Here is a 14268-nt window from a genome sequence, read left to right as displayed (position 1 = left end):
TAACTGAAGTACGTATAAATGTTACCGAAAGTGTATTCTATAATTTCCAATTGCTGATATTCATGAATTATTAACGGGCGAGGAATTATTAATTAATTTCTTGCCAGAAGTGGCAGTTTATTCAGATCCCGAATCCTGCGGCGCCGCCATTTTGCTACTAGCCATCAGCGAAAATTCAAATTCATTTAACACATTACACATAATAACGTTATTATTATTTTCTGCTATTTGTCGTATAAAACGACGGTAATCATTCGTTGCTAAGTTTTTAAATGTATTGTACTTTTAAAGATAACAACACTTTGAAATTTGGTCGCCTTAGCAGACATGCACTTTCTCTGTTGCAGTCTGATGTAGTTCACTAGCTGACCGTTCCGTTTAAGTAGAGTCCGCTATCGTACTATGTTTTCTATAGTGTTGGTGTTGCTGTTGGTATGTAAATCAGAATCAGAGCCGTAGACAGAAAAATGCATTGCTTGCAATTGCAATGTCTGTACAGATCTTACAATCTCGGCATCTGTAAATAGAATCGATACTTCTACATTTGTAATGCCCGCCTTGGGTCGGGTTTTTTGGGCATTTATCTAAGCTTCGCCTTATATGGCCAATTGTTATCGTTTCCGAGATTTACAAACATCTGCAAATCTTCGCAACCTCGGTAATCTCTGTGTATCGACAGATACACAGTATTGTCTTTCCGATTTAGTATGTTTAGTGTCAATCCGACGAAAATGTTTGGTGTTGTCCCAGTGACAAATGGTAACGTGGATTTGGAAATCAAATTTTTTCATTAACCGCTTTCGCAGCCGGCCTATTCGACCCCGGAAATTCATTTTGACACGTCGAAAATTTCGCTCCAAAACAGCCACAGGTAATGTTAGTTGTACATAATTGTTGACTTTTAGCCGGTATTCGACTTTTAAACAACGAAATATAGTAAGTTTCTTTGATCTTGAGAACTAATTATTTCGGACAAGTTTCAATATTTAAGAAATAATGTAAACGTTTAGTAAACACACAAGCATAATGATAAAAAAAGAGAGTATAGACTTATTATAAATGAATAGTATTTATTAGATTTGTTTTAAAAATATATAAAGTATAGTTATGTGTACGCAAATCTATATTTTTTATAGCATACATGAATTAACTATTAAAATGATTAATCAAATTTGGTTAACAGTTTGATCTTGATGGAATGTTTTTAAACCTATATTTAAATGAATTTTTGGAACCTAATTACATGTGTTGTCAACAGTTGTTTGTGTTACATCATTGTTGAAAAGTTAAAATCATTGACACAATATTGCTTTCATTTTAAGAATGATAGATGATTGTCGCTTGTATTCCAAAACTACATGATATAATACAATACGCAATGTCATTCTATAGCGTATGAAATTAGATGAGTCATATGGGAGATTCAAAATCTCCAAACAATTTAATAAATCGAAACAAAACTGAGAAAACCTCCTGAACATTTATAAAATTTATTAACATGTGGGCTTTGATGTTATTGTTGAGACATTAAATAATGAATAAAAAAGATATATAACAACTATAAATATTACAGGATAATCTTGGTCAATGGAGAATGTTAAGAGAAAATGGAAGATGCTTCATTGCAGAGAATCGCAGAATGTTTTGCATTATTTAATGCTCAGAGATGTTGGATTTTGTACAGTGCATAGACCTAGTGCAGACTTAAAATTTATAGCTGAAAAAAATCTTGTTTTAAAAGATCACAGAGAGTTGGTAAGTTTCATAAAATATCTTTTATTATTGACATGAACGTATGTATTCTCTAATCTCAAATATGTTCATTATTTTCTTTTTTCTACTGTTGCTAGAAATCAAAATATATATTTACAATTTATGAATAATAAGACATAAAAGTTAATAATTTTGATGTCACTAATTTTGTATAGTTATGTGAACTACCTGGTGTTCCTAGGACAACATTTCTAATGGTTTTTAGTCCTGATGGGTGAGAATCATAATCAGTTTTATATATAACTGGAAATATTGTAAAATAACGGTTTGGATGAACATGTTAAACTTAATTTTAGAACTAAAATGGCATCGACACATGGAGACCATAATATCTATATCAGCGAAGTTACAACTGGAAAGAATATTAAAACACTTGTTGGTCATCCACGCACTCCATGGAGCATTTCATTTCATCCTTCATCCAATAAAATTTTAGCTTCTGGTTGTTTAGGTGGTCAAGTTCGCGTTTGGGATTTAACTGTTAGTATTGTTCAAGTTGAAATTTTAATATAAAAAGATTTTGATGATATAGCTGCATTTCAATGTGTGTAACAAAGAAAAATCAGTTACTATTACACCTTCCATTTGAAAAACTCATTTTTGTGATAGAAGTAAATCTATATTTATAAATAATTTTAGCAATATAGTTTACGATATACTTCATTAAATAGGATGGTTGTAAAACTTGGGATACTGAACTTGAGACAGTAATAGCTTCTCTTGCTTTTCACCCAACTCAAAGGTTACTTGTTATCGCTACCTGTAATGAAATCTATTTTTGGGATTGGAGTGTACGTGAACCTTATACTATGACAAGCACTAGAGCCGATGGTCAAAAAGTAAGGTGAGCTGCATTACACTTACATTATAACTTACTGAATGAATTTTCGTTTTTTCCTTTTATAAAATCATTGTCAGAGCTTTACATATGTAGATGCATTTTATATAATATTATTTTGTAGCCACTGATAATTACTTGATCATATATCGTTTGTCTCAGATATGTTAAATTTGATTATACTGGGAGGATGTTGGTCACAGGTATTAGAAACATTCCAGAAAAATTCCTCGATTTTACACATAAGGAGTATGGGTATGATTTTTATTGGTATAGAAGCGATTATGAAACAAGAAATATTTACAAGAAATATTTTTGGTTTCAGCTGGTTAGTTTCAGTCAGAAGATGTATTAGGAAAATAGCAAGAATGGAACACTTTCGATCAAATTCTTCCGCACAGGACAGAAATGTTGATAATGAATCAGGTAATGAAAGTGATATAAATAATCTCGATAGATTCATATTGAATCGTCCTCCTGATGACCATTCTAGATCGAGAAACGTCGAGGATAATGAAGGTAATTGTATATAATTAAGTATAGAATTAAATTATTAAACAAATGTTTCTATGAACGATGAAATACTTTTAGATGTATCTTTATCAGAAAATGCCCTTGAAGTTGAAACTTATCGCGTACAAGCGTGGGACTTTTCTAACGGAGAAACACCTGATATTACTAATTGTATGTATCTTGTATTACATGAAATAAATTACAATTGTATATTGATCTTTTTATGTTTATTTATTTCAGATGAGAAGAATGTTGTTGTCCGAAATTGCAACATTCGCAATGACGCCACTATAGATATTTCTTCAGATGGAAAATTATTAACAGCTATGTTTCCGTCGGGTGGATTGGGCTGGGCAACTACCTTAGGTAAATAATCTATATTGAATAACGCTTATTTAAATTCATTCTTTACTTTGTGTAAATTTTGTCTAATGTGCAAAATCATTCTTTCAGCAGTTTACAGTTTGGAATGGGAAAGGTTGGGAGAAATAATTTGTTCGACAGTAATATACGAGTCCGCAGTTTCCCTTTCAATTTCTCCAACACAGCAACATCTTTTAGTGGGTCTCGCAACAAGTAGCCACCCGTCAAAACTGCCTCAGATCCGCAGTCCCATGGCTTTGATTTGTCGATTAAGACACAATAGTGAACCGAGTGAAATGGAATATAATTTAAGCAGATCGAAGGCAACTGTTCTTAACAGAAACGAGGGGAGAGAGAGTATGGTGATTATTCGAAAATTGTTACGAAGTGATAAGGAAGTTCCTAATGATTCAAGTTTAAATTGTATCAGATGGATGCCACAACCTGGACAGGGATTGGTTTATGCAACCAATACCGGAGAATTAAATATTCTCTATTAATTTGTATGCATTATGTAACTATTAACCCTCGCCGTACCATGCCCGGGTTTCTTCGGACCCACAGTTGACTTGATTGTTTGACACTTGACGCCATCTGCCGTTTGTTTAAAAAAAAAAAAAACGGTAAGATGATAGTAACGATAATAGCAATATTAATAATGATGACAGTGACATCTTTTTTCAAAATGTTTGCATACATAAGGACCTAATCATGGGGTTTCGCGTGAAAGCCCAACCGACGGTACTGCGAGGGTTAAGTATTCGTAAGACGCGTACATATGCCATTAGCATTCTCTACAATCCGTTTCGCTGTTGATACCTGTTGATCATGTAATAAGTATTCTTTTTATCAGAATGGATTTGTTCTGATTCAAACAATCACGTTTATGATTACTGTTTTTAACGAAAACTGGACTAAACCGAAGGAAAAGATATAGGAATAACAACGTACCTAATTTTTAGAGTTTATATAATTTATACGTTTATTTGCAATAACAATATGAGACATGTAATATACAGATCATGGATATTTGAATCGCGCATTGCATTTTTCGATATAATACTGTATTTATATAATGATTGAAATTGTTTTTACATTTCCATATCTTCCGGTATGTTTCATTAATATTTTCTGTTAATTGAACAATATTCTGCAATCGCAGAATATTATTGTGATATTAATAAATAAAATTTTTTGTATCTTTTAACTCTTAATGGTCGACAATTAATCCTTATACCTATTCTCTAGCCAAATCCTTTATTATTTCTGATTGTTCAAAAAACAATGAATGGTGACAACATTTGTTGAAGACTCAGAAGGTCCTAATGGACTGAACAAAGAAGGGTAAAATACGAAAAAGCTGTGCTCATCATCTGAAACATTCAAAATATGATAAAATGGTTTTTAAAATGTTTATAACAATGAGACATTCAAAAGTCGACTTTTGGAAGTTTAATAGCAGAAGCTTGGAAGAACTGGGTTAAAATGGACCTAGACTGCGTCATCGATGGCTTAATAGGATAGAAGCTTAATAAAATGGAAAGTTAGTTACCGTCGAGAAACCTTCAAAGCATGGTGTAAATAATCCGACAAAATTAAACTTGAGTAGAGTCTGCGATTTCATCAGTGTGAACAGTATCATCTTTTGGAGCTTTGGTGATAAACGGTACCATGGCGAATTGTATCTATTTAACATTATTATATTAATCTTCATCTAATAATTAAAGAATCCTCACGGCTTTTGTTAAAAGATAAAATGTGCAATTCACATTTCAATCATTTTCAAGTGCTCTAGTTTTACGACATCACAGGCATAATATATAAACTTCTAGGATTGAACATCTCAAACGAGATTTCTAGCAAAGTTACAATTAATTATATTATATTAATTAATATATTATATTTAGATTATATTTATAATATAATTATAATAATATATAATTAGTTATAAACGATTTATGTTTTGTGTTTCAATATCGAATATTCGAGTAAATGATTCATGCCGCTTCTGCCATAAGGAGCAATGCAAATTCTGGCACGATTTTTCTGCTGTCTTCGAACGTCCTCTTGATAATTTAAAAGTACCGCCACCTGTGACAAGTGGCGCTCCTTGCGGTGAAGTCTCGAAGCTCGCTTTGGGGGTCCGTACAGCGCCAATTAGTCCAGTGGCAAAACGCTCAAACTGTTAGCCAAAATCGACTGTCGGTACTTTGGCTAACAGTTTGAGCGTTTTGCCACTGGACTAATTGGCGCTGTACGGACCCCTAAGCGAGCTTCCAAATTTCACCGCTTGGAGCGCTACTTACCACAAATGGCGGTATTTTTAAATCGTCAGGAGAAGAGGATTCGAATTTCCTATTCTATTTTATGGTGAAAACCTTTGTATTTCCAATAGTAAATAAACATTCTTTGCATGGTATAGATGCAGCAGAGTCTCCTGAAGGTTTCTGTATCCTGAGACTACTTTATGCAGCCAAAAAATTAGCATTTTCATCATTTGTAGTGATTAATCTTATAGTAGTATATATATTATAATAATATTATAGTAGTATAGTAGTATAGTAGTATATATATATAGTAGTATATGTAGTAGTATATACTATATATATGTAGCATATATATATTATAGTAATATATATATAATAATATTATAGTAGTATAGTAGTAATACTATATTATAGTATTATAGTATTATAGTAGTGGTTAATATATAGTGGTGAATATTTGTAATATTCAATTTTCTCTATATTAGAAATCCTCAGTGATACGAAACCCTTTATACAATAGTTTCTCGGTTTAAACAATTACCATATTTATTGAAAATAATGCTCAAGAAGATTATATTACAAATATCGAATAAAGTTGTACATATTCAAGGTGAACAGAGCCATTGTTTCACTTCCTATTTCTTTCCATTATGGATTCTTCGAGTTCCTAATTAAACTGTGATGCATTATCAATTGAACTGGTTCAAAATTAAAGCTAACACATAGAACGTAATAATAATAATAATAATAATAATAATAATAATAATAATAATAATAATAATAATAATAAAAGCAAAAATTTCATATTACGAATTAGACATTCAAATGGTGAGAATCGAACTTACATATCGTTGATGATTTTGGCGCTACGGTCCAAAACTAATTGTCCGCTGAGATTGTTCCCGCATATGTACGCCAGTTGCGCCACAAATAATTGCATGCTGAACATAATGTCGTCGGCATCTCCCAGCTCGGTAATAGCTATAAAAATCTACCGCAGACAGAAAACAGTCCCGTTATATTTTCAGATGTTCCCCTCTCCATCGAAGATTACTAACGTTTTTAATTGAGCAATTTCTTAGAAAATCATTTCAGCAGTTCTTCGAAAATAAGCTGCCGCGTCTGTGTACGTTTTACAGTGATCGAAATCATAGAACATCCTACAAACTGCCAGAAGGAGGGCATCATGCTAATATTTATGCTAAAAGACATTTGTGCTTTTTAAACTGTATCCAGTTGCTTATAACAAAAAAGAAAGAGGAGAAACAGAAAGAATTAATTCAATTACAATATTTCGCTTTGGGTGCAATTAAATATTTTATTCAAAGTTATGTAATAAAACTAATAATATTCAATATAAATTATTATATATTATATTATATTATATTAATATATTATTATATTATTATTATTTAATATTATTATATATTATATTATAATTATAATAATAATAATTATTATTGAATATTATTATAGTTTTATTACATAACTTTGAATAAAATATTTAATTGCACTCGAAGCGAAATTTTGTAATTGAATTATAATAATAATAATATATATATAATATATAATATAATATAATAATAAAATATATATATAATATAATAATATAATATAATAATAATAATAATAATAATATATATTATTATTATTATATAATTATTAATATAATTATTATTATCAATAATAATATTCATTTTCATAATTCACGATACACTGTTTACAACAACAAAAAACAACAGAAAGACAGAAATAATTAATTCAATTACAAAATTTCGTTTCATTGCAATTTCATATTTCATTCAAACTCGCATAATCGAACTAACAATATTTGAAAACTCATGTTCATAATTCACGATACACCCTATTCATCGTGTCGATTTACATTTAATACCTTTTTAACGTGCAATCAAACTATGCCCAGTTACCGCAGCAATTTCTAGGATGTCTTTAGCGCACGATTGTTCTTGCCGAAATTATCAATGACACTCACACGATACGTATTGACTCCGAACGAGATGACCATTAGTATCATCATCGCGAACGACGGCAGCATGACGCCATCCGCGTACGTCGTCAATTGTCTTTCATGATAACAAAAGTCTAATGAGCCCATACGTGCGAACAATATGTAAAGTAAATTCTCTCCAATTGTCCGTCAGCTTGTACACGAAAATGGACAATTTGGAAAGAGGAGATACATACAGGAGATAAATTCTGCCCAATTGACCCCCACCCACTCGATTTCTATTCAATGGCATTATTTTGTTTAACTTCATTTATCTCAAAAGCGGAGTCTCGAATGAAACGATGTTGCTATTTTCTATCGACTCAATGTTGCATGGACAATTTGCGAAGAGGAGATATAAGGAAAATAAGCTCCCGGCACGTTTTTACAGTCGTCCTGTTCTGGATACAGAAAGTACTCCCTAAGTGACGCTCAGCTTGAACACAAAAATGGACAATTTGGGAAGAGGAGATTAAGGTCAATTAGAGAGTAATATCAAAGTCTTCTAAATATTTATGGCAAAAATAACTCTAATATAGTGATAATAACACAATAACTGCAATATATATTACTAAAAATATAAGAAATATAATATAAAATGATATAACATGATGATATAAAATAATAACTATAACATAAAATAATAAATATAATAGCTATAATAACCGGAGTCAAAAATAATAACTAACTGTAAAAACGAGCCGCGAGGCTCGAATAATCGTATCCCCTCTTCCCAAGTTGTCCATTTTCGTCTCCGAGCTGAGGGACAATTGCGGAGAGTTTACTGCAGTTCTCGACGATCGCCAATTACAAAAACGAGCCGCGAGGCTCGAACAATCGCATCTCCACTTCCCAAATCGTCCGTTTCTGTTTACGAGCCGCGGGACAATCCGAGAGAATTTAAAATGGCAAGCTAATCAAAGTACCGACACGATGGCTCGCCGATGCATCTCCACAGCCGGTCGAATTTTTAGCACGTCCGTTTCGTTAGAGCTCGCTGCATCGCCCACCGCGTTTTGCATTCGATAGCTGGATCAAAAATAATCGCTATGAATCGGCTGTCCGTCCAATCTAGGCTCGCGTTCTCAGTGCGTAGGGCACGGAAACCGAAGGCGAAGATTCTCGACGATCTCGTCGAAAAGATGAACCTAAGCAACCGGTCAGCTGTTGCGACCTCTTTGGAAAGTATGCATATAAAATGTGTCGCAAAGAGTAAGCTACTTTTCAGCGAAGACTGCTACTATTTTTTTTTTATACTTCTATCTTGGCCTTCAAATATTTCAAACGTCCTGAAATTTACGAATGCACAGGGTGATCGAAGCTGTCACAAAGAAATATCTCCGTTGTCGTCAACAGTACTGTAAAATGATGGATGTTGCGGTGGAAATGATTGCTTTTTAAAGGGCATATTTTTCGAGATTCGATAAATCTTGAGATTTTTTTTGAAAATTTCGAGGCCTAGATGACAGTCAGAGAGAATAAATTGGAAGAATAAATTCTCCCTAATTGACGCTCAGATTGTTATTCAAGCCTCTCGGTTATAAATGTAAATATAAATGTAAATATGTATACAAAAATGTAAATATAAATATATATAATATAAATATGTATATAAAAATGTAAATATAAATGTCGACGATTAAAAAAACGAGGTACAAGGCTCGAACAATCGCATTTCCTTTTCCCGAATTGTCCATTTTCGTGCACAATCTGCGCGTCAATTAGGGAGAATTTATCGTCGTCATCGCCAAAAAATAGTAACAATCATCGCCGAAAGAATAGCAATGATCGTCGCGTTTTCGTTTCCACTAAAATTGCAAAATATTGCCATCTGTATACTCATCCAAAATATAATAATATAATATAATATAATATAATATAATATAATATAATATAATATAATATAATATAATATAATATAATATAATATAATATAATATAATATAATATAATATAATATAATATAATATAATATAATATAATATAATATAATATAATATAATATAATATAATATAATATAATATAATATAATATAATATAATATAATATAATATAATATAATATAATATAATATAATATAATATAATATAATATAATATAATATAATATAATATAATATAATATAATATAATATAATATAATATAATATAATATAATATAGTATAGTATAATATAATATAATATAATATAATATAATATAATATAATATAATATAATATCAATATATAATATACTCACGAGTATACTCATCCAAAACGGCTAACCGGTTGACGATTCTATTCGCTGCCTATATATATAATATAATATATGTATGTATGTACCTGGCGACATCCAGCAGTCCGCTGACATAAGTGGAGAAGACGGTCAGGGTGCCCTCGGTGCATATGAACGACGTCAGGCCGTGTATCGATCCCAGAATGATGTGCAAACATGTGAGATTGCTGTGTATGCTTCTCTCGTTGAAAAAGTATCCTGTCACGTACAAGGAACGAAGCTGACGGTCCGAACGTTGTATCGTCGGCACTCCTAACGTCGCGATTATAAACAGCAATCCTGAACAGGTCAAAGCTGCAATCAGAATTGTTTTTTACAGAGTTTGAACTCAACACCACGAAATTATAAGAAAAGTTGTGGAAAGCAATCGAGGAAAAGTGATTCGACTTAGAAAATAATTTCAACCCTTAACTGGTGTACCGGGGTCTCGACTGACCCCATTTTTGCATATGCATTTTATTTCGTAGTCAAAGTTTAATTTCCCACGTTTTTATTATTGCATGTACCAGCTAAGAATATAATACAATGGGTCGTTTATCTAAGGTAAGATTAATTCAAAGTTGAATTTAATTTACTTTAATTTATCTCAAAGTTAAATTTGATTAAATTTAAATTTAATAAATGACTAGTATGCTGAGGTCACTCCAAAAATACAAAGTGCAAAAAGATCTCAATTTTTATTATCTATTAAATTAAATTTAACTTTGAAATAAATTAAATTAAATTATATTAAATTTAACTTTGATTTAAATAAAATAAAATAAAATTTAATTTAACTTTGATTTAAATTAAATAAAATAAAATTTAATTTAACTTTGATTTAAATTAAATAAAATAAAATTTAATTTAACTTTGAATTAAATTAAATTAAATTAAATCTTTAATTTAGTTGAAAGTTAAATTAAAATTTTAAAAGGAGTCATTCGTCCGCTTTGATCAAAATAGTGTTAATTATCGAATGTCAGAATACATCAAGCGATTGAGTCATATTTGTTTCGCAGAACGTGCGCATGGAATTGAAAAATTCGTAAAATTCTTACCGACATACATCTGGACGATGCGTTTCGCCAGTAGCGAGTGCCTCATTAGTATCTTTAACTCCATGGGATCCTTTAGTGTAACGTAATCATGTTCCAAGCTGTTTAGCACATATTTGATCTGAAGCCACGCGAAAAAGCGATCCGATATAATTCGCGAACTTTAAAAGTTCGATTTTGGCTCGTATTTAGGGGGCACCGAAGTCGTCGTTCCGCTGATCTCGAATTTGTTTATAACTTTCAACATCGTACAATCGATTAAACAAAATCCCCTATGGCAGTATAAACTATTGTCATTGAAATGAAAAAGAAATCGACTGGATCGGATGAGCAGTTTTTCGAAATAAAAATTCGCAGGAACAACTTTTCGAAAATTAACGAAGAATCAGTTTCTTAATCAAATCAATGATCGATAAACTGCAGATTGTACGCATTTACAGGGCAAAAGGAGCAGTTGAAACATAAAATTGTGAAGAAATCAGAGGAATCGAATAATATTGTTACATTCTTTTCAACTCACAGACATGATTAAAAGGAACATTAATTATTAAATTAATTAATTTGTTCACGAAGATATGCGAAATGATGACTTAAACCCCCCCTAATTTCACGTCCACTTTGTCATAGTAAATTTTTAATAAGATAGCCGACGTAGAACTACCTAGACGAGAATAATTTCCTCAACTTACAGTTGGAAACGTCAAGATGGAGCTGACGTAACGTATGTTATACATTAATATCGGGGTGCAGTATGAGATCAGCACAGTGAAGTCGTACAGTGTCGGCTCCAGATTCCTTAACGTCATGATCTGAAATATATTCCATTCGTTTTCAACAATAAATGAATCGTTTCAAACGACGACGTTCTTTTTATTTATTCTATTATTCTATTATTATTACTATTTTGAGATAGAATAAATAATAGAATAATAATAGAATAGTAATAATAATAGTAATAATAATAGTAAATAGTAATAATAACAGTAATAATAATAGTAATAATAATAGTAATAATAATAGTAAATAGTAATAATAACAGTAATAATAATAGTAATAATAATAGTAAATAGTAATAATAACAGTAATAATAATAGTAATAATAATAGTAAATAGTAATATAATAATAGTAAATAGTAATAATAATAGTAAATAGTAATAATAATAGTAATTATTACTATTTACTATTATTATTACTATTATAATATTAAAAAATATTACTATTATAATAGTAATTATTACTATTTACTATTATTATTACTATTATTATTACTATTCTATTATTATTCTATTATTTATTCTATCTCAAAATGAAAATGATTTGACGACAATGCCAGGAAGCTGTGTAAGACACGTTGGTACAAAATTTTTGATCCTAACACAAATCCAGTCATTTCTCCCAGAAATGTTCGGAGGTCGGAATCGAAACCGGCGAATATCAGAATACTAAGTCGCGATTCTTCGAGCCCCGCTATAAAAATTTTTATAGAAACTCAGGGCAGTCGGCAATAAAACGCAGCGGCCAGCATGCCGGTGTACATTAATATGAATACATAGTAACGCTGGAACGATGCCGTCTCGCGCCAGTCGAACTCGTCTCTCATTGGCCGCTGTTTTTCGGTAATATCTCGTAAACGAAGCCGCGGATCGCAATTTCGCTAAGGGAAAAGTTACTCGGTATCACCTCGGGAACCCTTCACTGCCCGGAAGCACCATAATTTTGGGATACCCTGTGACCAAAAATTTCGGGTGCCGACCCGAACCCGAGGAAGATACCCGATTTCAACCCGAAATCTTGACCACCCGTCCACCTACGCCGATTAACCGAGTTCCCCCCGAACAATGGGAAATCTTCGAACAGAAAATTTCGCGGAAAACAAAGAGCTCTACTCCACCTGGTTCACCACTAAGGAGGCCGCGAGCAGACCGAAGGCAACTCTGCGAATCCACGCCAGGACAGTGCGATCGTGGGGCCATAGTCCGGCGGCGTTCATGAGAGAATAATAGGTCTTGTAGTTTTCTCGGAACGCGTTCATTTTGGACTGGAAATCGAGCAACGTCTGCGAGGATAGCACCGGCTGTGTCGTCCAAGCGTATCCGCCGTCATGTTTTATTCAGCCGCGCCGCATTCATCCCAATTGTCCGCCTCGTTTCTTCTACATTGTATCCGCGAATCACATTAGGCCGCCGTTACTTATTCACGTCGGACGCTTAAGTTTCCGATTGCAACCCTCCGGACAAATTTTCTACAATTTTCCGGCGTTACCCGAATTGCGATCGATCGCTCGAAATTATCGTGTCGGAAAGAAAGAAATAGAAAATCCACGGGGGACAGCTTTTTCTGACCCTCTTTTTTTGGTGGACAGAGCGGCGCGACAGGGTTTCTCAGTTCATTCGGTGATTTGTTTCTCGAAACAAATTTATTCGAACATGGTGCTGTGCGTCTTTTTCGCATTCATTACATTTGTTAGAGACGGTGCTATGTTCTTTAGAATTTATTCAGAAAAATTTAGAATTTGTTCGAGGACAATATTTTTGATTTATTTTATTTATTTTTTATATATTATTTTATTATTATTTATTATTTATTATTATATATTATTTTATTTTTGATTTGTTAAATTTATTAAAGACAGCGCTACATTCTTCGGAATTTATTCAATTTATTAAACACACTGTTATATGGTGCATACTTTATAAAATTTATTTAAAGACAGTGCTGCATTTATCATGTTTTATTGAATTTATCAAAGACATACTTTACAATTTATTAAATTTATTCAGAGATATTGTTATACATATGCTTCACAATTTATTAAATTTATTTAAAGACAGCGTTATATCCTTCATAATTTATTACATTTATTAATCACACTGCTACGTTCTTGCCAAGCCACCCCTAATTCTGTAAACAAATTTTATATTACAAACAGAAAAACAAAATTTACGATCTATTAAATTTATTAACCACACTGCTTTGTTCTTCCAAAGTTATTCTAATTCTACAAACAAATGCATATTAACGAGTAAAACTTAGTAAATTCACTGTGATTGCGTAAATATTATTTTTCAGAATTTATTCAATTTATTAAACACACTGTTATATGGTGCATACTTTTCATAAAATTGATTTAAAGATAGTGCTGTATTTATCATGTTCTATCGAATTGATTAAAGACAGCATTATTATAACAATT

The 14268-nt window shown here is 31.7% G+C and overlaps 2 protein-coding genes across 14 annotated transcripts; one reads left to right on the top strand and one right to left on the bottom strand.

The window, feature by feature from the left end:
- The first annotated feature begins 408 nt into the window (after positions 1 to 408).
- Positions 409 to 4701, top strand: LOC117221010 (uncharacterized). 5 transcript variants are annotated; one of them, XM_033471563.2, is made up of 10 exons: positions 409 to 871; positions 1574 to 1755; positions 1929 to 1987; positions 2070 to 2253; positions 2445 to 2617; positions 2774 to 2866; positions 2937 to 3130; positions 3203 to 3295; positions 3365 to 3490; positions 3581 to 4701. In XM_033471563.2, exons 2-10 carry the CDS (start codon positions 1588 to 1590, stop codon positions 3985 to 3987), a joined length of 1497 nt encoding a protein of 498 aa, XP_033327454.2. In that variant the 5' UTR covers positions 409 to 871; positions 1574 to 1587; the 3' UTR covers positions 3988 to 4701. The 5 variants fall into 5 exon arrangements, with proteins under 5 accessions (XP_033327454.2, XP_033327455.2, XP_033327456.2 ...); XM_033471564.2 differs by having other exon boundaries at positions 410 to 871; positions 2774 to 2860; positions 3578 to 4701; XM_033471565.2 differs by having other exon boundaries at positions 410 to 871; positions 3218 to 3295; positions 3578 to 4701.
- A 26-nt stretch (positions 4702 to 4727) lies between these two features.
- LOC117221066 (uncharacterized) lies at positions 4728 to 13160 on the bottom strand. 9 transcript variants are annotated; one of them, XM_076522249.1, is made up of 9 exons: positions 12967 to 13160; positions 11764 to 11883; positions 11078 to 11195; positions 10085 to 10331; positions 8693 to 8791; positions 7748 to 7838; positions 6600 to 6745; positions 5040 to 5172; positions 4728 to 4860 (listed from the first exon to the last, which is right to left on the bottom strand). In XM_076522249.1, exons 1-9 carry the CDS (start codon positions 13105 to 13107, stop codon positions 4810 to 4812), a joined length of 1146 nt encoding a protein of 381 aa, XP_076378364.1. In that variant the 5' UTR covers positions 13108 to 13160; the 3' UTR covers positions 4728 to 4809. The 9 variants fall into 9 exon arrangements, with proteins under 9 accessions (XP_076378364.1, XP_076378370.1, XP_076378365.1 ...); XM_076522255.1 differs by lacking the exon at positions 5040 to 5172 and having other exon boundaries at positions 8689 to 8791; XM_076522250.1 differs by lacking the exon at positions 7748 to 7838 and having other exon boundaries at positions 8689 to 8791.
- Positions 13161 to 14268: the final 1108 nt, after the last annotated feature.

The sequence above is a fragment of the Megalopta genalis genome, chromosome 5 (assembly GCF_051020955.1).
Source record: "Megalopta genalis isolate 19385.01 chromosome 5, iyMegGena1_principal, whole genome shotgun sequence".
Taxonomy (NCBI): Eukaryota; Metazoa; Arthropoda; class Insecta; order Hymenoptera; family Halictidae; genus Megalopta; species Megalopta genalis.
The sequence above is the reverse complement of the archived record's forward strand: the minus strand, read 5'-3'. Positions and strand labels throughout refer to the sequence as shown.

What these genes read in the sequence shown, in the direction of transcription:
- LOC117221010 (XM_033471561.2), top strand. Translation starts at nt 1,588, where the DNA reads ATGGAGAATGTTAAGAGAAAATGGAAGATGCTTCATTGCAGAGAATCG. An exon ending in TTCGCGTTTGGGATTTAACT is followed by an intron (nt 2,254 to 2,444) that starts GTTAGTATTGTT and finishes TTCATTAAATAG; the next exon opens with GATGGTTGTAAAACTTGGGA. An exon ending in GCCGATGGTCAAAAAGTAAG is followed by an intron (nt 2,618 to 2,773) that starts GTGAGCTGCATT and finishes CGTTTGTCTCAG; the next exon opens with ATATGTTAAATTTGATTATA.
- LOC117221066 (XM_076522249.1), bottom strand. Translation starts at nt 13,107, where the DNA reads ATGAACGCGTTCCGAGAAAACTACAAGACCTATTATTCTCTCATGAAC. An exon ending in CCTCCTTAGTGGTGAACCAG is followed by an intron (nt 11,884 to 12,966) that starts GTGGAGTAGAGC and finishes AATATATTTCAG; the next exon opens with ATCATGACGTTAAGGAATCT. An exon ending in CATCGTCCAGATGTATGTCG is followed by an intron (nt 10,332 to 11,077) that starts GTAAGAATTTTA and finishes TTCTGATTGCAG; the next exon opens with CTTTGACCTGTTCAGGATTG.